General features: G+C 37.2%; 1 protein-coding gene across 2 annotated transcripts; it reads right to left on the reverse strand.

Annotated features, from left to right (window-relative positions):
- Nucleotides 1-776: 776 nt before the first annotated feature.
- On the reverse strand, nt 777-24,490 carry LOC117920060 (protein DETOXIFICATION 24-like). Of its 2 annotated transcripts, none has more exons than XM_034837412.1 (9): nt 24,278-24,490; nt 22,651-22,900; nt 20,373-20,911; nt 2,683-2,769; nt 2,544-2,600; nt 2,205-2,443; nt 1,930-2,048; nt 1,481-1,567; nt 777-1,032 (listed from the first exon to the last, which is right to left on the reverse strand). In XM_034837412.1, the coding sequence occupies exons 1-9, from the start codon at nt 24,373-24,375 to the stop codon at nt 952-954; spliced, it is 1,557 nt and encodes a 518-aa protein (XP_034693303.1). In that variant the 5' UTR covers nt 24,376-24,490; the 3' UTR covers nt 777-951. The 2 variants fall into 2 exon arrangements, with proteins under 2 accessions (XP_034693303.1, XP_034693302.1); XM_034837411.1 differs by having other exon boundaries at nt 20,373-20,914.
- Between the last annotated feature and the right edge of the window lie 395 nt (nt 24,491-24,885).

Below are 24,885 nucleotides of genomic sequence, written 5' to 3' on the forward strand. Positions count from 1 at the left end.
GAGGGGCATAAATAAAAGAATTATTTCGGGGTTGGGTGGGGCAAAAATAGGGAGAGACAATGGTATATAATGTAACAGAAAACATGTTTTCTCCTTAAACAGAAGGCCAAGGTTCAAAACCCTTATTATGATTTTAATTTTTAAGAGGGCATGTGCCCCTCAAGGGCCTTGGCTGGCTCTGCCAGTGGACTCAAAGCAAAATATTTTGATGACACATTTGTGTACCTCCAAACCAATTGTTATATAGACACATGAATAAATATCGAAAGAATTCAAAACTGGTCTGTGGGCCATGCAGGGTCGGGCCGTAGGTTGCTCAGCCCACTTTGCACCTCTAAGTGAAACAAGTAAGCCATCAAAGAAAGCAAGTGAGCTAGGAGAAACTTGAAGGCAAAGTAGTAGCTAGCTAGTCAAGTAGGCTAGCAAGATGAGCAAGCCCACAAGGAGTCCTCTTCTTCCAAGAGGACAACAGGTGAGAGCAGAGAATGAAGAGACAACAATAGGATTGGGTGATGACAAGAAGTAGAGAACAGAGACTATCACCAAGAAAATAAACTCAAACTATCACTTGCCTGGTTTTCTTCGTGAGGTCGAGACAGAAGCTCACCTTCTTGGACAACAATGCGCTCTTTTTATACCAGACACAGCCAGGATGAGGACCCTTTGGGAAAGAACATAGTAGGAAGGGGGTATATTTCCCAACCCATCCTACAATACACACAACAAATGTGTGAAAATATGATACCAACAAAGCCAGCAAAAAGTTAGTCATCATATATGAAACGATTACTATTATTATCAAAGAGCCAGAATATTGAGCAGATACTATAATATCCAATTACACCTGAGATTCATTTAATGGGTTACTATATGTAGTTCTGATGTAACTTCTTATGTAATTCATTCCTTCTGCCATATTCTTGAGAAGAGAATAGTGAATAGTTCATTCCTTTAGGCTTGAGGGGGGTTCTGGTTGGGTTCTTCTGGAGGCTTCAAGGACCACTTGTTGAGATGCTTGGCTGTTTTTCTAACCTGTAAGAAGGAAAAAGTGTTTGATAATGAAAAAATGGTCTTCAATTATTGATAAATTAAGATCCTATTTGGACTGGCCTTTTAAAAGAGAAGTTCTAAGCTTGATAACAACTTTTTGCCTAAGTTTATGCAGTTTACATAAATGCGTTCTTGCTTTACAAAGAGCTTTACACAAAAGTAAGAATCATTTTGCTTCTTGTGGAAGCCCTTTTATAGCTTATGTGGGAAGATGTTTCATGTTCAATGAAGTTTTCATAACGCCAAAATTGCCCTTCTAAAGTCGGACTTTCAGCTTCAAATTTTAGTTCAAACCAAAGGCAAAAAGCTACCTGAAACAAGGCTTAGATTCTTTTTATATGTGATCAATGTCATTTAGGCAAAAGGCAAAATTAATGTTTTTATTCTGAAAATCTTTAGATTTCAATTTCATTAATCTTCTTTCATCTACCTGCTCATCCCAATTAGTTCTCCATGTCAAGTAGAAAAGCACAAGCGACTGCATGGCCACTCCAAAAAGCATTCCAATCCACATACCCTGTAAAATAAATAAGGAAGAAATCAGCATAAATATAAAGAAACGTAGAACCTAGAAAGCCATAAGCCTCCTTTCTACTGTTAGATTCACATTATAGAAACTACCTTTTACTATCCTTCAGGGTCCTAACTGAATGGGTTTCAATGTCCCATTAGAACAAAGATTTTATTATTCAATTTTTAACAGCTATGTTAAAGTTCAACCAGCAATGTGTGGACAACACCTGAACAATTAAAATCACACTGGATCAAGTCTGAAATTTAACGCTGTCTGATAGACCACCAACTCTACCATTCGATGAAGGATCTGTATCTTGATATGTAAATATCTAAAATGCTATAGCTAGACAGACAACCTCTTACCCTAACTGAGAGATGAGCCACATAAGCAAGCAAAACTCCTAATGGAATCCCAAGAATATATAAGCAACCAACATTGACAAATGCAACCACACCTTGCCAACCAGCACCGACAGCCACACCTGCTAAGAAGAATTTAAAGAATAAAAAAATAATTTCAGGAAGAATGTGTACATGCATAAGAGCATGCTAGCTATTTATTTTACAACTGAGATGGAGCTCTTAAAAATCTCTAAATGTATGTAAACAATTTATCATACAAGAGAAGGAATACTTGCCTGTGAGTACTGTCTGAACACTATTAAGCAAGACTGAGAAAGCAAGAAGAACGGAGAGACTTGAAACAGTTTCTGCTACTTCCTTATTACTAGTAAACAAGTATGAAAAATTTTGTCCAAAGACAAAACACAAAATCCAAAAGAGCACTCCAATACAAATTGAAATACTTGAACTGACTTTAATAGCAAATTTTGCAGCTCTGGCATTTCCTTTCCCCAGCTCATTTGATACCCGCACACTATACAAGTGAAAATATAAAATAATTACTTTAAGGAGAGCAAATGACCTAACTGTTACAAAGAAAGAAAGGAAAGCATTTCTGGTAATAGAAGCCATACCATACGGCACCTAGGAAGCCAAGGAAGAACATAAGTGCCCATGCACTAATATTGAGGCTGAAAAATCATTGAATTCAAAGCAATTTTTTTAATAAAGCAAATAGACAATATTAATAAAAGAAATTGGATAAAACCTTACCAAATTGAGAATGCAGCTATGGCAACTGTTGCATTTTTCAGATATCCTGCCAATAAGAGTATGATAGCACCATACCATAACTCTAAGCTGTTGAAGATTAAAAGAAAACTTACAATTAGGATGTGATAGTTCTTGCATAAATGAACATTTAGTAAGGATGTGATAATACTGAAGATGAATGAGAAGTTTCTTTCGAGATATGTTGAGGATATTTCAATGCCTTATAAATTTGAAGAATTTGATGTCTTTTGCATAGCATTTCATCTCATCCTTGGTGAAATCCAAATAGACTCTGTTTGGTGTTTCGATATATTTAGGAAAAAATCCCATAATTTTTTATGAGATTTGTGCCCAAAAATTAGAGAGCTGGGATTCATCACATTGAGCAGTGCTTTCTATAGTTGGATTCATATAGGGGTAGATTTTTAGTACTAGGATTTATTTCCATGTGCCTAGTTCTAATTCTAAAAACATCTGTTGGGTTTAGGACTTCCTTCAGTCCTGTAGATGTCTCCTTGAAGTCCTCTTATTTCAAAGAGGTAAAAAATTGGCCATACCTTTGTCATTATTCTATCTCCCTAAAGCTAGAACAGAGTCATTATTATATTTCCTGAAAGGTAGGACAGGTGCCATAGGAATTCTGACAAAAACTACCAGAGGCTTGAGTTTCTTTTGTGAACATGTGATCAACTTCCTATTAGCACACATATCTAATCTTCTTAGTATCACTTTCACTTCTGTTTATTTTTCGTGCATATTTTGGTTTCCTTCCTACAGTGCCAAAGCCATGATTAGTATCTATCCAACAATGGTGAACATTAAGGGTGATTTTTTACTTCAACAAAAAACAAATACTTGTGCTAATCTCAGTACCAAAGTTGGTCTTGTTATTTGCTTTTTATAAGGCTCTGCTTTCATATATAAACAACCTATCTCTAACTTCATTTCATGTGATTCTTTGTCTCCTGGACATTGTTTATTATGGTCTGTTATAACTTGTCTTCCATTCCCTGGAATATTTCATTTAACTGAAAATTACAAAGCCAAACTCTTAGACAGAGGATTTACACAAACTTACAATATGAACTATTGAGAGACCTTGCTCTAGCTGCAAAAATGGACTCATATGTGACTTACTATCTCACCTGCTAATCTAGTTTCTGTCTTCCAGTTAGATGTGAGAATGAATCTCCATGCAGTAATCACCAGGAGAAAGTGAGCGGTCCAACTTCTGGGATTCAATGTTTTTGAAAGGGAGGAGGAAAAAGGTGAGCCATTTGAGAAAGCTTTCTACACCCTAAAGTAATCTTGAAAAGCATGGATAAAGAGGTGCCATGGAGTTGTGATTAAGATTAAATTTACACAAAGCCAAGTAAATTTGCTAATCAAGCAAAAATGTGGTACAACTATACTTGAGATATTGTATACGTTGATGACATTATGTTAACTGGTAATTCTGTAACTGAGATCTCCTTGTTAAAAAACTTGAGTCACCTACAGTACATTCTCAGAATTAACATTGCTTAGTTTGAAATTTTTTTCCTGCCATCTGAAATATGCACTTAGCTTATTGAAATAAATTGAAATGCTTGAAAGTAAATCAATAAGTACCCTAATTGGGTTTCACAGTCTGGGTGATGAAGGCAGAAGTCAACGTGGGTATGTCCAGAGGTTAGTGGGAAGATTGAGCTGTTTACCTCTTAGTAGATTGGTTCTGCTTAGTCAGTAAAGCTTATCTGCCAATATACATACACATTCAACCATTTCTTGCTGTTTGGAAGCCACATGCAGAGGCGAATGGAGGACTTGAAGCCATGTCTTGATAAGAATATTTTGTATGGTTGACATGATCATGTCAAGACTTCAGACCTTTGCAGATTTTATTTTGGGCTGGTTCTGTTTAGATGGGGAATCTATAGTATCTTATAGCTTTGTTGGCAGTAAACCTTATAATCTTGGCCAAGTACAAAGACAATATGTAGTAGCAAGGTTCAACAAAGAATCTGAATTTTAGAGTAATGATCCATGGTATTTGTAGCTCAGTTGGATCAAGATTCTGGGATGGATCAACATTTTATTTAGGAAAGACTCAAACCGTGTGGAGATTTGTACACTATTTTTGAGGAATAATCCATTTGGGCACATTTTTTGCAAAGGGAATGTGAAATCATGTGTTACTCTAGGTACTGGAAAAATGTTGAGAGTGTGTCACACTCAGCATGTAGTCTATAAGTCAAGGGTCTGACTACAATTGCAATCTTCATATGTTAATAATAAAGGCTTTAGGATTAGGAATAGAGTTATAGTAGTATTTCTTTTTCTCTTTGTTCTTTCATTTTCTCTCTTCTTCTCTTCCTTTCCTTTCCTTTCAGCCAAACAACAGATTTCCGTAACAAACTAATTTCTGATTTCTTCAGACCATTGGATAAGACATTTGAACACATCCAAAATTTTAATATCCTTGTGATTGTCTTCTCTCCTGCGTATAACCGAAGACCCTATTATTCAACTTCTTGAGTATGAGCTTGATGATTATTTTTATTTTATATATATATATATATATATAATATATATATATATATATATATATATTTGTATGAGGTTATGTACCTTCACACCCTTGGAACAAAACTGTGTCCATTGCTTCTTAAAATCCTCTTTAAAAGGAAGTGATCAATCTGTATATTTTCAAACCAAAAAGGAATTGCGCCCATTTGGAAAGGTTAAACTCCATGAAGACAGGAGTGCGATCCAAAAATAGTCCCATCCATCAGACAACAAGAATCTATCAAGCTTACTGCATATCACATGCTCTTGCATGTTAGGAAACATCATGACGACACTCATGAGAGGGAGTAACAAGACTATAAACCTAATAATTTGTCAAGATTTTTTGTACTTCTATTAATCCTCAACTTTTCATCCCTAAAATTTTAATTAAGACTCCAGACCACATTAAAATCCCCACCCACATAACATGAGGCCCATTGGGACCATGAACAAACATGAAACCTCAAATCAAATCATCTATTTTGAATCTAACTGAAAAGGAATAAGAGCCTCCCAAAATCTCATCATCCCCCACTACTCTAGTATCCAAAAGCATAACCACTCCTTGAGAAGGTCCACTGCAAGGTAAAACAACCAACCTATTCCTTATGCCTAATTGTGGAAGAATATAATTTGTATGTAGGTTGGCAAATTGTCTAAATTTGGGAGGTTATAGCTGTATAATTCTATTATTAAGGAGAGAATTGGACAATCCCATAATCAAGGGAATATGATGTAATTAGGTTAGAAAGGTTCCTATTTTTGGTGCTAGGAATAATTGTATAAATATGTGGTTTTGTACACATTGAAATCAAGGAAAAATCTATTCTTTTTATTCCTTCCAAGATTCTTTAGATTCTTCATGGTATCAAAGCTTTAGGCTTGTAAATCTAGGAATCAAGAAGAGAAGTGTTTTGGCTTCAGCGTCGAGTTCGAAGTTCATTGTCAACCTTTAAGGGTTTCCTTCTCGTCTAAACCTCATTGTTGCTGCAAACAGAGATTGCACCGCCACCTTCGTCTCTGCCTCGCACTACCATCCTCACGTCGCCGTTGCAAACATAGATCTTGGATTCATTGGGAAAGAAATAGGAGAACCCAACAACCACCTTCGTCCTTGTGTTGTGGATACAAAAGGAGATCAAGAGCACAAGACCTCCGATGCAACTACCGTAGACCACTGCTATCTTAGATTGCCACCAACTAGGATTCTAACACAACTCTGAGCTTTGTGTGTTGTCTTCAACGTGTTATTTGAACCTTTAGAAACCTTCAAAAAATTTTATATTTGTAAAAAAGAAATGTTAGAAGTATCAAATCCCGCTATCACCGCTTAGTCTAAGGAAGTGATAACCAATCACATTATGAGAGAATTCCAGAATATTCAAGCAACATACAGACTTAATGGGAATAATTATTTAAAATGATCACAACTTGTTCATACCTTTCTAAAGGGAAAAGGGAAATTAAGTCATCTCCTCGGAACCAAACCAAAGAGAGAAGACTCTTGATTTGATGCCTAAGACGAGCAAGACTCAATGATCATGACAGATTGTGGAACTCAATGACCCCTGAAATTGATGACACGTGTATGTTCCTAACCACCGCTAAAGGCATATGAGGTGTTATTCACCAAACATACTTAAAGGCACTAGATGTAGCCCAAGTATACAAAACAAAAGTCAAGACCAAAGCAACAAAATAAGAAAACAAGCCCGTCACAAAGTATGCCAATATGTTGAAAAATCTATCACAAGAACTTGGTCACTATTGATACATTGAGACAAAATGTCCTAAGGATGCAGTAATCTTGAAGAATTATATCGATAAGGATTGAGTTTACTATTTTTTTCAGTTGGTCTTAGTGCTGAGTTTGACCGAGTTAGAGTTCAAATACTTAGCAAAGAGTTCCCGACTTTGAATGAGACTATATCTATCATCTGAGTGGAAGAAAACAGGAGAAGTGTCATGCTCAAACCTTAGAATTTGGAAGGCTTGGCTATGGTTGCTAACAAGGGAAATGATTAGAAGGCAAGTACTGCTGATCACAATAGGGTTGATTGGTTAGGAACTCCAAATTGTGATAACAAGCATAGCTTATGGTGCACTTACTACAGAAATGCAAGACATACATGGGAGTGATGTTGGAAACTCTATTGCAAGCCATCAACATCTAGTAAAGAGTGGGATTACAATGGAGGGTAGTAAAGGGATAATGGGCAAGCACACTTTTCTTCTATATAACCAGTTGAAGAGAGATCTCTAAAACAAGGCGGATTTAACCAGGATGAGATTGATAAATTGAAAACTTTGTTGGGAACTTTTATATATATAAATAAGCAAAATTATTGTATTACGAAGAGACGTTAAAATAGCGACCCAAAGATGCACAATATAGAGACACTCACCCCCTTACAGCTGAACCAAAACAATAAGAAATACAAAAAAAAACCTTCACTTTCATTGAGAACCCACCCAATCAATAAAATCTATTAAGGTCAAAGGACCATATTTTAATTTGGTCTCAAAGTAAATACACAAAAGAAGCTTTCAGCCTTTGGATGGACAACGCACTATCTTCAAAGGCAATTCTATTCCTTACCTTCCAAATGGACCAAAACAAACATAATGGACTCGCTTGCCAAACAACCTTACGATTTTTACCCATAAAAGACCCTCTCCACCCTAAGAGGGGTTAGATAATGTATAGTTATTTAGGTTATTTACTTTTCCTTTTCCTTTTCTTTCCTTACTGTATTGTGGGTCTCACTAACATGTATATATATACCCAAGTCCAATGTGTATTCTTTACAGTTTTTCAATAACAATAATTAGGGATTCTCCCTTTTCTCTCTCTCTTCACATGGTATCAAAGCCTAGGGAGAAAAAAACCTTAATTATTTCCGGTTTATCTGTGAATCCATTCTGGGAAATCTTTCAGTGATCATGTTTCATTCCGGTCATCCTTCCCATCTCCTAAAGCTTCCGATCAACCCTCACCGCCGTCGGAAAACCCTCACCGCCGGTGACTTTTCCGGCAAAGTCCTTTTCCGACACCGACCATACCATCAGGTGCACAAGGAGGAGATCTTCAACTTTTCTCAAAGCACCGGAGGAAGAGTCCCAGCCACGCGCCGGCCACATGCGTCTCTTCTCCGGCGGCCTGAATCTCACGCGCCGGCACGTGAGGGCGCGTGGGGAACTTTCCGGCCACGCGCTTCCACCTCCAGTCTCGCCTGACGCTGTCTAGCCACCCTCCATCTGCACTTGTGTCATCTGAGCCCTTAAAGTGCATTTTTTGGGGTTTTTTTGTCTCCGCCGGCCCTTTAAACCGCCTTTCCGGCGACCTCCGGTGACTTCCTCTCCACCCCGAGCCCTGCACATGTCTTAGGAAGTCCGCGATAAGTCGTATTAGGGCTCTCTTCGATCCAAACGTATTTCATTCACCAGATAAGTATATATGACTACTAAAAGTTCCGTTTTTTCCTCTGTCATATCTGGATCTCCTATGATTACTTCGGAGAAATTGGTTGGCAGTGAAAATTATTTGTCCTGGTCTGCCTCTGTGGAGCTTTGGTTTATGGGTCAAGGTCATGAGGATCACCTTGTTACGCAGGAGGCGGATATCCCTGAGGTTGACAAAGTACAATGGAGGAAGATAGATGCACAGTTATGTAGTGTGTTATGGCAATCAGTTGATCCTAAGATTCTGCATCATCTTCGGGCCTACAAAACATGCTTTAAATTTTGGAATCGGGCGAAAGGGCTATACACGAATGATATCCAACGTCTTTATAAGGTGGCTTCTTCTATTGTCAATGTCAGACAACAAGACATGGATTTATCTACTTATATTGGTCAGATTGCCTCTCTTAAGGAGGAATTCTTGACCGTGATGCCTCTTACTACTGATGTTGGGGATCGACGCATACAGATTGACAAGTTCTTCATGGTTCTTACGCATATTGGCCTCTGTCCAGATCTCGAGACCGTCCGCGATCAGATTTTTGGCAGTTCCTCCGTTCCATCCTTGGATGATGTGTTTGCTCGCCTCCTCCGTATCTCCTCCACTCAGACTTTGCCATCTGATAACACTTCAGATTCTTCTGTGTTAGTCTCTCAAACTAACTCTCGAGGAGGACGCAGTGGTAACCGAGGTAGAGGCCAACGTCCTCATTGCACCTATTGCAATAAGCTTGGCCACACTCGTGATCGGTGTTATCAGTTACAAGGGCGGCCTTCCCGCACTGCCCACGTGGTCCAGTCATCTGATCCTCAGTCGCCTCAACCTCCCAGTTCCTCCACATCTCAGGGTATTTTCCTCACTGATAGTGAGTATGACGACTATCTCCGCTATTAGGCCACCAAGTCAGCTTCTGTTGCTTCTGTTGCCCAGACTGGTAATGCTTCTGCTTGTCTTACCCACACATCTTCTCTTGGACCTTGGATTCTAGATTCTGGCGCTTCTGATCACATATCTGGTAATAAGGATCTTTTCTCTTTTATTACTACTACCTCTGCCTTACCTACTGTTACTTTAGCTAATGGTTCCCAAACTATGACTAAAGGTTTTGGTTTCGCTCATCCTCTCCTTTCCCTACCTCTCCATTTTGTCCTTTATGCCCTTGAGTGTCCTTTCAATCTTATTTCCATCAGCAAAATAACTCGCACTCTTAACTGTTCTATCACTGATAAATTTGTGACCTTGCAGGACCGGAGTACGGGGAAGACGATTGGCATAGAACGTGAGTCTTAAGACCTCTATCACCTCACCTCGCCTTCACCTGTAGTTTGCATTTCCACTGATGCTCCCTTCCTCATCCACAGTCGCCTGGGCCATCCTAGTCTATCTAAGTTCCAGAAAATGGTCCCTAGTTTTTCATCTTTGTCGTCACTTGCGTGTGAATCCTATCAGCTTGAGAAACATACTCGTGTCTCGTTCCCAAAGCGTTTGAATAATTGGGCAAAGTCTCCTTTTGAACTTGTCCACACTGATGTTTGGGGTCCTTGTCGGACCACATCTACTTTAGGATTTCAGTATTTTGTTACTTTCATTGATGACTATTCTCGATGTACTTGGTTATTTTTAATGAAAAATCGAGCTGAGTTATTCTCTATTTTTCAGAAATTTTATGCTGAAATCCAAACCCAGTTCAATATTTCTATTCGTGTGTTGCGCAGTGATAATGCCAGAGAATATTTTTCTGCACCATTTACTTCATTTATGTCCCAACATGGGATCATTTATCAGTCTTCTTGTGCTCATACTCCTCAACAAAATGGGGTAGCTGAACGTAAGAATCGACATCTTGTTGAGACAGCTCGTACTCTCCTTCTACATAGTCATGTTCCTTTTCGTTTTTGGGGGGACGTTGTTCTTACAGTATGTTATTTGATTAATCGTATGCCCTCATCTGTATTACACGATCAGATTCCTCATTCCCTTCTTTTCCCTGACCAACCACTTTATTTCCTTCCTCCTCGTGTTTTTGGTTGTACTTGCTTTGTTCATATTCTCACTCCTGGACAGGACAAACTTTCTGCCAGAGCCACAAAATGCATTTTCTTGGGATATTCCAGACTTCAAAAGGGTTATCGTTGTTATTCCTTTGAGACTCATCGCTACTTTCTCTCCGCTGATGTCACTTTCTTTGAGGACTTACCGTTTTTCTCCACCTTTGAGTCTCTTCCTGTTTCTGAAGTCTTACCCCTTCCCATTATCTCCCCACCTGATGCAGTGCCTTCTCGCCCACTTCAGGTTTATCATCGCCGTCATTGCGTTGCTGTTCCTCCTTCTTTGGCCGCAGTACCTGCTGACTCACCTCCTATCCCTTCGGCTTCTCCTGCTCTGGCTCTGCCTCTTTCTGCTGACTTACCCATTGCTCTTCGGAAAGGTAATTGATCTACTCGTAATCCTCATCCCATTTACAATTTTTTGAGTTACCATCGATTATCTTCACCCTATTCTGCATTTGTTTCTGCTATATCTTCTGTTTCTCTTCCCAAGAGCATCCCTGAGGCTCTTTCCCATCCAGGCTGGCGACAGACAATGGTAGATGAAATGGCTGCTTTACACTCCAATGACACTTGGGATCTTGTTGTTTTACCCTCTGGTAAATCTACAGTTGGTTGTCGTTGGGTCTACACAGTTAAGGTTGGCCATGATGGTCAGGTTGATCGCCTTAAGGCCCGCTTAGTTGCTAAAGGTTATACTCAGGTTTATGGTTCTGATTATGGTGACACTTTCTCTCCTGTTGCCAAGATAGCTTCTGTTTGTCTCTTGCTCTCCATGGCTGCTATGCGTTCTTGGCCTCTTTATCAGTTAGATATTAAAAATGCTTTCCTTCATGGGGATCTTGCTGAGGAAGTTTATATGGAGCAACCACCTGGTTTTGTTGCTCAGGGGGAGTCTGGTTTAGTGTGCAGGTTACACCATTCTCTATATGGCTTGAAACAATCTTCTTGAGCATGGTTTAGCTGTTTTAGTTCTGTTGTTCAGGAGTTTGGCATGTTCCGCAGTACAACAGACCATTCCGTTTTCTATCATCATAACTCTTCGGGGCAGTGTATTTATCTGGTAGTTTATGTGGACGACATCGTCATTACAGGCAGTGATCAAAATGGTATTCAAAACCTAAAGCAACACCTTTTCACCCACTTTCAGACTAAAGACTTGGGGAAACTCAAGTATTTCTTAGGGATTGAGATAGCTCAATCCAGTTCCGGTGTGGTTCTTTCCCAAAGGAAGTATGCTTTAGACATCTTGGAAGAAACCGGTATGTTAGACTGTAAACTGGTAGACACTCCTATGGATCCAAATGTCAAACTTATACCAAGACAAGGGGAGCCTTTAGGAGATCCTGGGAGATATCGGCGACTTGTAGGTAAACTGAACTACCTCACCATTACTCGTCCAGACATTTCTTTTCCTGTAAGTGTTGTTAGTCAATTCCTACAGTCACCATGTGATAGCCATTGGGATGCTGTAATCCGCATTCTTCGATATATCAAAAGCACACCAGGCCAAGGTGTGTTATACGAGAACAGAGGTCATACCCAAGTTGTTGGTTACACAGATGCAAATTGGGCTGGCTCACCCACAGATAGACGTTCCACTTCCGGGTATTGTGTTTTTATTGGAGGTAACCTAATATCTTGGAAGAGTAAGAAACAAGATGTAGTGGCCAGATCTAGTGCTGAAGCCGAGTATCGAGCTATGGCTCTGGCAACATGTGAACTCATATGGCTGAAACATCTTCTTCGGGAGTTGAGATTTGTAAAGGATGAACAGATGAAGCTCATTTGTGACAACTAAGCCGCTTTGCATATTGCATCCAATCCAGTCTTCCATGAAAGGACCAAACACATTGAAGTTGATTGTCACTTCATTAGAGAGAAGATCGCATCAGGATGTGTGGCGACTAGTTTTGTCAATTCAAATGATCAACTAGCAGATATTTTTACTAAATCTCTCAGAGGTCCTAGAATTAAATACATTTGTAACAAGCTTGGTGCATATAACATATATGATCCAGCTTGAGGGGGAGTGTTAGATAATGTATAGTTATTTAGGTTATTTACTTTTCCTTTTCCTTTTCTTTCCTTACTGTATTGTGGGTCCCACTAGCATGTATATATATACCCAAGTCCAATGTGTATTCTTTACAGTTTTTCAATAACAATAATTAGGGATTCTCCCTTTTCTCTCTTTCTTCACAGAGGGTTTCCTTTACTGAAGAGGGAAACACTTAAGATACTCCAAATAATGAAAAGAGCAACATCCACACTTCTCTTATTTTTTCTCAATGGAGAAAGAGGTAATCGATAGACTTCTCATATGTTTGACAAAAAAATATCTATTAGCTAAAGCCCAACCCCTCTTTTGAATTCAGTCCAAGGTTAGAACTTTTCCTCACAAAGCTTCCCAAGCAAATAATCTTATTTTAGGTTGTACAAAAGAATTCCATATAATATTTCAAGGGAAAGAAACTGGAAAGTCCAACTCAAAGGCTCTATAAAGAGACTTTATTGAGAAATTGTCATCCTTCGAATCCATCCACCTCATCCTATCCTCTTCATCCACATTCACCTTCTTTCCACCCAAACAACATAACAACCTTTCCACCTCATCCAACTCCCAATCATTAAAAGTTCTAAAGAAGCAAGGGCTCCAATTTCCCCCATTTTCCCCACTTGCTGATACAATCTTGTTGGGAACTCTCGAGAAACCTTTAAATGTCTGCTCACTGACACTTTCAAGTAAGTTCCTATTTCCATTAGATAAAAAGTCTTGAGTGAAATCTTTGTCAATTTATAGGTTATAGATTCAGGTGCCACAGATCACATGACTCAATCATTACATAAATTTAACAACTATAACCCTTGTCTAAGTAGTAGAAAAATAGTCATAAGTGATGGTTCATTAACTACCATTGCAGGTCTATGAGATGTCTAAATTAGTCCTACACTCACACTTAGAAATGTGCTTCATGTTCCAAAGTTGTCCACTAATCTTTTCTCTATACAAAATCTTACACAAGATTTGTGTTGCAATGTGATTTTTTACCCTACTCATTGTGTATTTTAGGACCAAGATTTGGCGAAGACAATTGGACTTGTTAAGGAATAGAATGGGCTATACTACCTTGAAACACTAAACAAATCATCTTTATCATTTCTTTCTGGGCACCATCTTTTCAATAAAGAAAAAAATTGGCGTTAATATCATAGTATTGGACATCTGTCGCTTAGAACTCTTAAGATCTTTTTCCTTCTCTATTTAGGAGATTGAACATTGAGAACTTTCATTGTGATGTATGTGAACTGGACAAACACAAGCATACAACCTTTCCAACTAGAAATAAGAAAAGTTTAGATCTTTTTCATCTAATTCATAGTGATATTTAGGGTCATTTCCCTAATATATCTGAAGCACGTTGGTTTTTATCTTTCATTGATAATTGTACTAGCATCTCTTGAATTTTCTTACTTACCCACAAATCTGATGTGAGTTTAGTGTTAGGATAGAGCCCTTAAAAGCATGAGATGTAATAAATTTGGAATTCATTATTTATTTAATAATGTTCCAGTTTCACTTTTATCATATCCTTATTCCATGTATTATACTTTATGAGCATTCTTGCCTGCATCTTTTGCATTGTACATGACTTAGGTGCATTAGGAGTTGCACAGAAGATCTAAGTTACGAGTTTCTTCCAAATAGATAACTTGTTCACAACCGGTTCATGGGTTTAGGCGACCCATTAGAGATTGTAGTGCACTACCTCCTAATTAGAGGGATGGTTGGTCTTGGCTATCGTGATGAGTTTTCCATAGTGAGTGCACTAGTGTGTGCATGGTTACACATTGGACAGGACCTACGGTGAGTCACGACTTAAGGCTATCAAGTAGTCATAACCTCACCAAGCTATTTCATTGTGTTGTCTTTTAACTTTGAGAGAATAATGAGTTTGTGCTAAAGTTAGCAATGACTTTGACCTACGGGTGAGATCGTAAGCTGACCATATATTCCCTATGGATTGGGTCATTGTTGATGGAAGCCGGTAGCAATAGTTATTCTCAATAGAGGCACCATGAAATCTCTTGGGATTGAGACAGTGTGTCCCTTTGGGTGATCTTAAAGAGGTGTGTTCATGGAAACTATGGTCATAGTAGTTCCTTAAGTGGAACTTGACATAGGTTTGAGAGATAAGATATGTCAATTGAACACACAATAGGAGGATCTGTAATTCAAGGATGGTAGAGGTAATCTTGAAAGGCTAATAACTTTCACCTAGTTAGACTACGGATACCAGTTCATGGGGAGACTAGACACAATGGATAACAGGTCATCGACCCGAGCACTTGGTGTCTCGTTGTTATTTATATAGGATACTGGAATTCAGTTGATTCTCTGTAGTGGGATATTGAATCAACTTTAGAATTGGATTATGAAGGAGCCAGTATTCCTATGGGTCCCAATGGTCCTCGCTCTAAGCTCATACCTTGTTGGCATGAGTTATGAGGGTCAGATTGGCTCTAGGTTCACTTTTGTGCATAAGGGCATTTTGGTAATTATGTAAGGTTGCACAGGGGTAAGTGAACAAAGTCTCTAAATTGGGCTAATTGATTAATTAGTAGGCCCTGTTGGGTTAATTAATCAATTAGGACCCATTTTGGGTTAGATTAAGTTACCCAAACCCATGTGGGTTCAAGTCACTTAAGCCCACTTAAAAATCCTATAAATACCCCCTAAGGGTTAGGGTTTCCATTGCTTGTCTTTCACCATCCAGAGAGATTGAGAGTCATAGCCTCCACCATTTTTTCTTTCCCACCGAAAGTGTGCCAAGATCAAGGTTCGAGTCATTGGGTAGAAGACTTCGGGTTTACGAGACTTTTACGATTTTGATCTTCATCTTCACCATGTGGATTTGATTTGGGAACATCCAAATCTAAGGTATGGTTTTCGTTAGCACTTTCTGAATCCTTTTAAAGTATAAAAATGCTATTTTTTTGTTGTGCATAGGATTTAGAAAAACCCTAGGATAGTTATGCATGTTCCTAACATGATTTGGACTTGGGAAACAGAGATATCCGGGTTTTTCCTTTCATTTATTCTCCAAAATTTCTATAACATGATAAAAACTAGTTTGGTGTCAAAATCAAAAGGTTTTGATCTAACAATGCTAGAGATTATTTCAACCAAGTCCTAACTCCTTACTTTCAACAAGAAGGAATAATTCATGAGTCATTATGTGTAAACACCCCACAACAAAATAGAATTGCTGAGAGGAAAAATGGTCACCTACTTGATACAACACAAGCCTTTTTGTTCCAAAACAATGTGCCTAAATCTTATTGGGGGGAAGTCGTCCTAATTATCATACATCTCATAAACCGATTACCTTTTAGAATCTTAGGTTTCAAAAGTCTCATAGAAATGCTCTCAACGTTTTATCCTAAGATATTTGGGTGTGTGTCCTTTGTTCATGTTCACAAAACAGGGAAAAATTGGATCCAAGAGTAATTAAATGTATTTTTGTGGGATATTCCTCAACTCTAAAGGGATATAAGTGCTACCATCCACCATCCAAAACTTATTTTCTCGATCAATGTTACTTTCAACAAAAGTGAGCCTTATTTTACCGCTTCTTATTTTCAAGGGGAGAATTCCATCAAAGAAGATAAGAATTAGGAGTCCTTTCTCATTGATCCCTTTCTCATTGACACCTCCCCTCACCCCCTCCCCCCCCCCCCCCCCCCCCCCAATAGTGTCCAAGTCAATATCCTTACCCTCTTTCTTTGAACCCGAGTCATCTGTACTATCCTTTAAACCCACCATTGAACAAACTAGTGAGCCCATGGTTGCCCCTAAGGATCGAATGACAGGCAAAATGTTCTTAAGGAAGAAAGCAATAGTCTTTAGACTTATGCAAGTCCAAGAATCTAAACTGACTCCTGGAAATGAGGGAACAGTTTCTTATCCTCCCTTACAAACTGAGTCAAAACTTCATTTTGAAAAAACCATAGATCAGAACCTCCTTATTGCCATTAAGAAGGGAACTAAAGAATGCATGAAACATCCTTTTGTATCCACTTTCTTATGTTGTATCACTTGAAAAGTTTTTACCATCCCATAAGAGTTTTCTTATGAGTTTGAATAAGATTCACATTCCTACTACTCTATTTGATGCTTTATCTAATGAAAATTGGAAACAAGCCATGGATGTAGAAAATGGAGGCCTTGGAGAAGAATAAAACTTGGGAGTTGGTGGATTTGCCTACAAGAAAAAAACTAGTGTGACGTACATGGGTATGGTTAAGTATAGAGCAAATGGGTCATTAGAGAGGTACATGGAAAAATTGATGGCTAAAGGATATACTCAAACATATGATGTAGATTATCTAGAAACATTTGCCTCTGTTGCTAAAATGAAAGTGATCAGAATTCTATTATCATTGACAACTAATTATAACTAGGATCTACAATAGTTCGACTTAAAAAATGCATTTTTGCATGAAGATCTAAAAAAAGAAATTATGTGGAGGTCCCTCTAGGATTTGGAAGTAACCTAGCCGCTTAGAAGGTGTGTAAATTGGAAAAAGCTCTATATAGACTGAAACAGTCTCTAAAGGCATGGTTTGGAATGTCTACCAAAGTAATGAAAAATATGATATATAAACAAAGGGAGTTATAGCTCTTTTGGTGTATGTAGACAATATTATCATGACAGGGAATGATAAAAAGGAGTACACTTTAAGGCAATGTTTGACTAAGGAATTTGAGATTAAAGAGTTAGAAAGGTTGAAGTACTTCCTAGGAATTAAGGTTGCACATTCTAAGTAAGAAATTTTTATTTCTCAGTAGAAATACATAATGAACCTTCTCAAAGAAACATGGAAGTTGGTGTGTAGGTCAACAAACACACCAATAGATCCTAATCATAAGCTTTGAGAGGCTAAGAAAGATGTTGTCGTAGACAGAGAGATGTATCAACATCTAGTAGGGAGACTCATTTATATCTCTCACACATGACCAAATATAGCGTATGTTGTGAGTGTGATTAGCTAGTTCATGCATAATCCAAAAGAGGTTCATCTGCAAGCTACTAACTGAGCATTACAGTATCTTGAAGGGTCTCCAACAAAGGACATCCACTTTAAATGAAGTTCGAGGCTAGTGCTTGAAGCATACATAGATTTAGATTATGCTGGATCTGTGGTTGAAAAAAGATCAACCACCAGGTATTACACCTTTCTTGATGGGAATTTAGAGATTTGGAGAAGTAGAAAACAAAGTTTGGTGGCTAGATTCAGTGCAGAAGTGGAATTTCACGTAATGACTCAAGGAGTTTGTGAGCTACTATGGTTGAAGATCATTTTGGAAGATTTAAAGATTAAACGGGATAGACCAATGAGACTTTACTGGAAAAATAAATTTGCAATCAATATTGCACATAATCCAGTGCAATATGATCGAACGAAGCACATAGTAATAGACAAATATTTTATTAAGGAGAAACTAGATGATGGATTGATCTATACTCCTTATATATCTACTGATCATCAACTTGCAAATATACTCACCAAAGGTTTAAGCAGTACAATGTTTCAAGAAAGTGCATCCAAGTTAGGAATAGAAAATATCTATTCACTAGCTTGAGGAGGAGTGTGGAACAATGAAATTTATACGTAGGTTGGCAAATTGTCTAAATTAGGGAGGTTATAATTGCATAATTCTATAATTAAGGAGAGAATTGGATAATTCCATAATCAAGGGGATTTGATGTAATTAGGTTAGACAGGTTCCTATTTTTGGTGGTAGGAATAATTGTATATGTGGTTATGCACAAATTGAAATCAAGGAAAAATTCATTGTCTTTATTCCTTCTAAGATTCTTCAGATTCTTCACTAACTTCTTAAATACTTTTAATCATTCTTCCATCGAACACTTCATAGTTGGGTTCTTAGATTGACCAAATCTGGGTCCAATTTCCCAAGGACCCCAAATGGCTCAAAAGTTTCATTGAGAAAATAAAACCCAGAAGAGCATCCAATCTAAACTATAGATCTACATACTCCAGTCCTTTGTCCTTTGATGCCTTAGACATCTAGTTTTGACATGTTTAACTCTAATGGATAAAGGAACCAGCCCAACCCATCAAAACTACCAATTCATGACTTCAGAATAAGGCTAGAGCAGTAGCAGAACTCTCAGATGATACATCTCCCTGATTGGTATACTCATCACGAATCGATCTGATATACTAGGTTTCATTCTGTATGAGCAGTTCAACTATTCATCACTTTCTCCAGGACATCAGAAATAGAATGATTATTAATATAGACTGGAGGCCACAATAAACTCTTCAATCACAACAGTAGCAATATCAGTTAAAGACATAATAAGTTGTACATGGGACTTCCTCCTCCAAAGGATGTTGTGTCTCAGCTCTCCTGCTCCTAAAAAAACTTGTCTAAAATAGAATGATATAGTGACAATCTGCCCAACTGATACTGACTGTTCTAGTTCAAAACTGAAGCTAGCACATGAGGAAGTAAAAGAACTAGTTTCTCCCCTGGATCCAAGTTTCCTCCATATACATTGTGAACGAGGATCCTTAGTATTCAATTCATCATATGGTTCCTTACCCCTATCATTAGATGAAGGGTTAACTACATTATCTGCTTCTGGAAATGGGATCTCTGTAATTGGTTCTTGGCTAAGTGAACATCTAGGCTAGCGCCCTAGGTGAAGAAAAATCCAGCTGGGCACCATGAGCATATATTCTGAGCAGGCATGTTCTGTAACAACTTCAGGGCCTATCATATCTTGCTTAGAATCCTTTTCTGGATCTAGGTTATAGGAATCACAACATGAAAGAGAAATTTTTGTTTTAGCCATTTCTATATATTCAATGTATTCTACAGAAGGACTAGAAATGGTAAAAAAAAATAGTGAAATAAGAAATTGAAAGATTTCATTGATATTTCAAAAATTTTCAACAAGTTAATGTTATAGGTTCTTCTCACTTTTGGACGATAGAGACGTTATGCTCATGAATGAACTTGTTGAAGTTGTTAGAGTTATTTGTTATGTTCGAGTTATTTATTTTCTATATTAGAATTATTGTCTTTCTTTTTAGGAGTAAGGATAAATTAGTGTTTTTCCTTTTATTTCCTTTGATTGTAAACCTATTTAAACTCTATTTGTATTTTTCAAGTAATCATAATAAGAAACCCTAGACTTTCTTTTCTCCATTTCTCTATGATTCTTTTGAATCTCACAGCTGCAAATTCTAACCAAGGTACATCTTTTTTAGCATAGGTTGATAGCCAAAATTTGCATTTCCATATTTGATCAGTGTGTAGTTGGTCTCTTAGGGCATGTGTTTGATTTGTTCTATCAAAACAGTTACCTCTTCTTTTTTTTCCTTATATACATATTAAAAAAAAATGTTAATAGAATTTACTTGGAATCATTATGAAGGGAATATATGTCCTCAAAAATGATCTTTTGCCCAAGAGAAAAATGTATATGTATACCAGGAAGAAAAAAATCAAAAAATTAAAAGTTAAACAAAATAAAACAAAATGAAAAGCACTTAGAAGGCAAACTAAAAATTTGTGAGACAAAAGTTACCAAAGCATCACACCAGAGGATATTGAGAGCTTTATAACAGGCAGTAGGTTAGCAAAGGCAGCAGTGGTGAATCCTTTCCATGTTTCTGGACACCAACCTCCAAGCACATAGACAAACTGAGAGATGACCACTAACCAACTAGATATGTTCAATGCACTCATTGCTCCAGGAATTCCTAACTTCAGTTTACTCACAAAGATCCAGGACAAGAGCACATGAAACACAAATGAGAAAGCAGAAAGCCATCCAATAACCATGTTCTTGAGCTGAGCTTGTAAATACCTTTGGATGGTCCTGCTGAAAAGAAGATAGTAGACATAGGGAATGAACCACACAGAGATTTTTCCAGCTACTGTTGATATCTCCTCTGCTTGGCCAAGTAATCTGAATATGGGTGTTGCAAAGATGAATAGAGGTAACATAATTTTGGCAGCAATAAGATTAACAATCCATGTCCGTTGCAAGTAGATACCCATCGTGTGGTATTGTTTTGCTCCAAATGCTTGCCCACAAAGAGTTTCGGTTGCACTTGACATCCCCTGCTGCAATATAAGGAAATTGGGGAGTTGTGAAAGGTGTTTATCCATGAGCTAATTGTTTATATATGACACTGTGATATTTCAGAAGATAGACTATCATCATAATACATTTCTTGGTTTGGTAATCTTAGTATCTTATAGGAAATATAGACATTTCAATATATCAATATGCACATTTTCTATACATGCACACTCCCCTTCCCTGTCCACCCAGAACAAATAAATAAATAAATAAATAAAACCATCTTGGACAATGTATTCATTCTATGCATGTGTATATGTATATATATACCTATGCAGTAGATGAAGGCAGGAAGGTTAGCAGCCAAAGCAGTTTATACTCTGGTGAGTCCTAATGTCAAATTTAGCAGAGATGATGATGAATCCTTGAGCGATCCAGGATAGCATATAAGAATTGTTGGAAAATTAATTTTTCCTTCATATTTTTAATGATAAATTTAAGATTCTTTCCTACGCTTTTTCTTTTACCTAATACTTCCCTGATCCAAATGGAGAATGAGGTAGAGGATTGTCATCTAACATTTGTAACAAAGTAAGCATGATGAATATTTATGCTTCACCTTGATGGGAAGTTGTTATAAAGTATTGGGCTTAAGCTAATTGCTCTAACTATCAGCCTTAAATTTCTGGATGTTCACCCCTTTTTTTTCATTCTGTTCTCACTCTCTCTTCCTTTTCCTTCTCAAATCAGTAAAATAACACAATCTGAAAAATATTCCAACTAATAATCTTCATAAGCAACAAAAGAACCTAGAACCAGCACTCCTATCAACAGATCCCATTCATCACCATTCTGGGGGGCTTGTGGTACCTACATCTTCTCCTAGATTAAACAATCAACTTATTTTTTGATTGCTAAGGGTTTTGGCCTGAAGAAACTCCCTAATGAAGGTTCAAAAAGGATTGAAAAGATACTATAAGAACAACCACACAAGGAACTGGAATATGAAAGAAATAGTTAGGCTGCCAGAGACGGAGAGACAGACAGTCTTAGAGAGTTCTTAATCCTCATGCCACTCACACAGAGATTTACCTCCATAGAGACCTAATCCCTTAATGAGCTTGGAACAATGGCTCACTCTCCATCACCACGAACAGTCTTGTTGAGAGAGGCTCGGCAACATTGCAAGACCTCGTAACCCCAACCCCATTAACCTACAAAAGCCTACCCTTCTAGTGAAACAAAATCTGAGTATTGGTACTTACAAGGAGACTCAGACATAGCCCGTTATCAGCAGCTATATTTGAGATTTTCTGCCCTTAGCTCTGATCACTGGAGGTTTTCCATTCCATGAGCTCAAACCATTGAACAAAGAGCCCCACTTCTCTAAGGACCTATTATGGAAGATTTGCTACTGTGATTATGGAGAAACTTGGTGATTGCCTCCTATTGTGGCCCCATATCTCCAACATTGGTTATTGTGAGATGAATGCATCCCTTATTTCTTATTCATCTTGTCAAATTTATTCAATTCTTAAACCTTAAAAATATCAACTTGGAACCTAATTCAATTTACAATCAAATTGAGAATATAATGATAAACAAACTCTAAAAAAGTGCTTATTTTCAGCTGTAACATAAGAGATCGTATCCAACAGGATTCAAGCTTTAAGGTGATAGTTTGAATAGCATGACTCAAAATGAACTTGGAAGAATGAACTACCAACTTGCAGATAATGGTATAAGTAAAAGGAATAAGTACAAAAGAAGAGCTTACCAAGACCCCGCTTACAAAAAGTACAAGGATGGTTTGAATAAGTGCATATGCAGCAAGTTCTATCTGACCAAAGTGACCAACAAACAATTGTGTCACAACAGCCATTCCAAATGAAGCCACCCTAAATAACATAGTTGGGAATGCAATCCTCAATGTCTTCTTTGATTCTTCCCAAATCCTCCCTTTCAAAGCATTTTTACCTTCTACTTCTGAACTCTGAAGCCTCTCTTCATTATCGCTATCCATAATCCTATCAAAAGAACACAACAAAGAAAAAAACAATGGCTTGGAATTGGGCTTTATAGCTAAAAAAATTTTAATTTAAGATGCATGAAAAACAATGTTCGCCTTTTTTCTTTAGAATCATCAAAACATACTTGTTTCAAAACTCTATAACCCCATTGTAGAGCTAGCATCACAAAAATCCTTTTTGAGCATCATCATATAATCTTTATCACCATTTGAATGACATAAAATGAGCAAATCATAGTATTTCCTTGCCAATTGCTCCCAATGAATGACAAGTTAAAGAACAATATAATGAGTCCAACTTTTAAAATTCAAGACGATTGCAACAACGTATTAGTTCATTCTACAAAGTATCCCTTTCCATGCCAATAAAAAAGTTTCTTCAGCTGGTCTTCTTTTATTTTCACAACCAAATAAGGTTTGTAAGAGCTGTATGCCTGTAACTGAAAATTATAGTTTTTAATTCCTTAAAGCCTAAAGCCTTAACTTGGGAGCTTATAAAGAGAAGCTAGAGGGAGAAAGGAGGAGAAAACCTTGTGAAGAAAGGCTTCTTACTATTCAAGGATTCAACCTTTCAAGTTAGGGAAATGCATATGTTAAATCAGAACTAAAAAGTCCAAAGCAGCCTAGTTTGATAGATTAGTTCTTGGAGATGTAATTTGGAACTTATGTGTTGAATTTGTGTTATTAGAGATGGTGTGTGATTAATGTTGATCATTATTTGTCAAGTTTACAAACTCAAATTATATGCTCAGAATAAGATTAACTTAGACTAAGTTAATTATCTACCTCTAAACATTCAATAAAATTCTATCAACCTTAAAATCTATTAAGTTAAATGAAGACATAAATCAAGAAAATCTATTTAAAAAAAAAATTAAAAATCAAAAGAGAAACAACAGTAGAATCATTTCTACATTCATAATTTTCTTCTGTTTCTCCATCTCCATACTTTTCACATTATATTCCTTGCAACAAGGATTTTTTAGTAACAACAAACACAAAAAAACCTGGGCATTTATACAAACAGCATATATGCAAGCTAGGAATAACACTCGTGTATATTAGAAATTCTATCGTATCCACAAATAATACAAATATGATCAAACCTCTGTTTCATTCAAGAAAAAAAATCCCATCTGGGTCATCCACAAATAGGATTTGCAAAACATTTTCTTTAACCAAATTTGGCCAAAACAAATCCAACCCACCCATATTTCACTCAAACAATTAATATACCGTCTGGGTCATCCAAAAATATCAGTTTAAACACGTTTGCCTTCTCCAATCCATCCAAGAAAAAAAAAACAAAAAAACAAAACAAAAAACCCAGTGCTTCTTTCGACTCATTCAAACTCATACGACTTGTGATTCTCACCTGTATTGGAATATCGGTGGTGGAAGTTGAGAGAAGAAGGTCGGTGGGATGAGTCCTGAGGAGTCCTTGGGTGAAGACAGTTGCGGAAATGAACACATTCAAATTCTTAAGGGGTTGAGTATACATTCTGTTATAGGTGAAGTCGATGTAGAGAGAGGTTCAAATGATTCGGGAATATGGTTGAAGTCATATGCCGAACTCTGGGGAGCATCAGCTGTGAAAGACATTACTCATGAAGAAATAACGCACTCAAGACGTAAGTCGTGACTTTCTTTTTCTCATAATAGAGCCCTGTTTGGTTACTCTCAAATGGAAAACAATTTTCTTCTTCTTCCTTTTTTTTTTTTTTTTTTTTTAATTATTATTATTTTATTTTATTTTATTTTTTTAGATTTTTAAAACGCATTTGGCAAACTTTTGGAAGAAAACACTTTTTTTCCAGAATTTGTTTTAAAAATAGGTTGTGTTTTTAGAATAAATTTTATGTTCAATTATTTTCTTAGGGTGTTATAAGTAATAATTGAAAATACAAGGATTATTTTAAAATCTACTGCGTACATGATTGAGATTCGAGCATAAAAAGAAAAAATTACTTTTTATATATGAGT

The sequence above is a fragment of the Vitis riparia genome, chromosome 8, assembly GCF_004353265.1.
Source record: "Vitis riparia cultivar Riparia Gloire de Montpellier isolate 1030 chromosome 8, EGFV_Vit.rip_1.0, whole genome shotgun sequence".
Taxonomy (NCBI): Eukaryota; Viridiplantae; Streptophyta; class Magnoliopsida; order Vitales; family Vitaceae; genus Vitis; species Vitis riparia.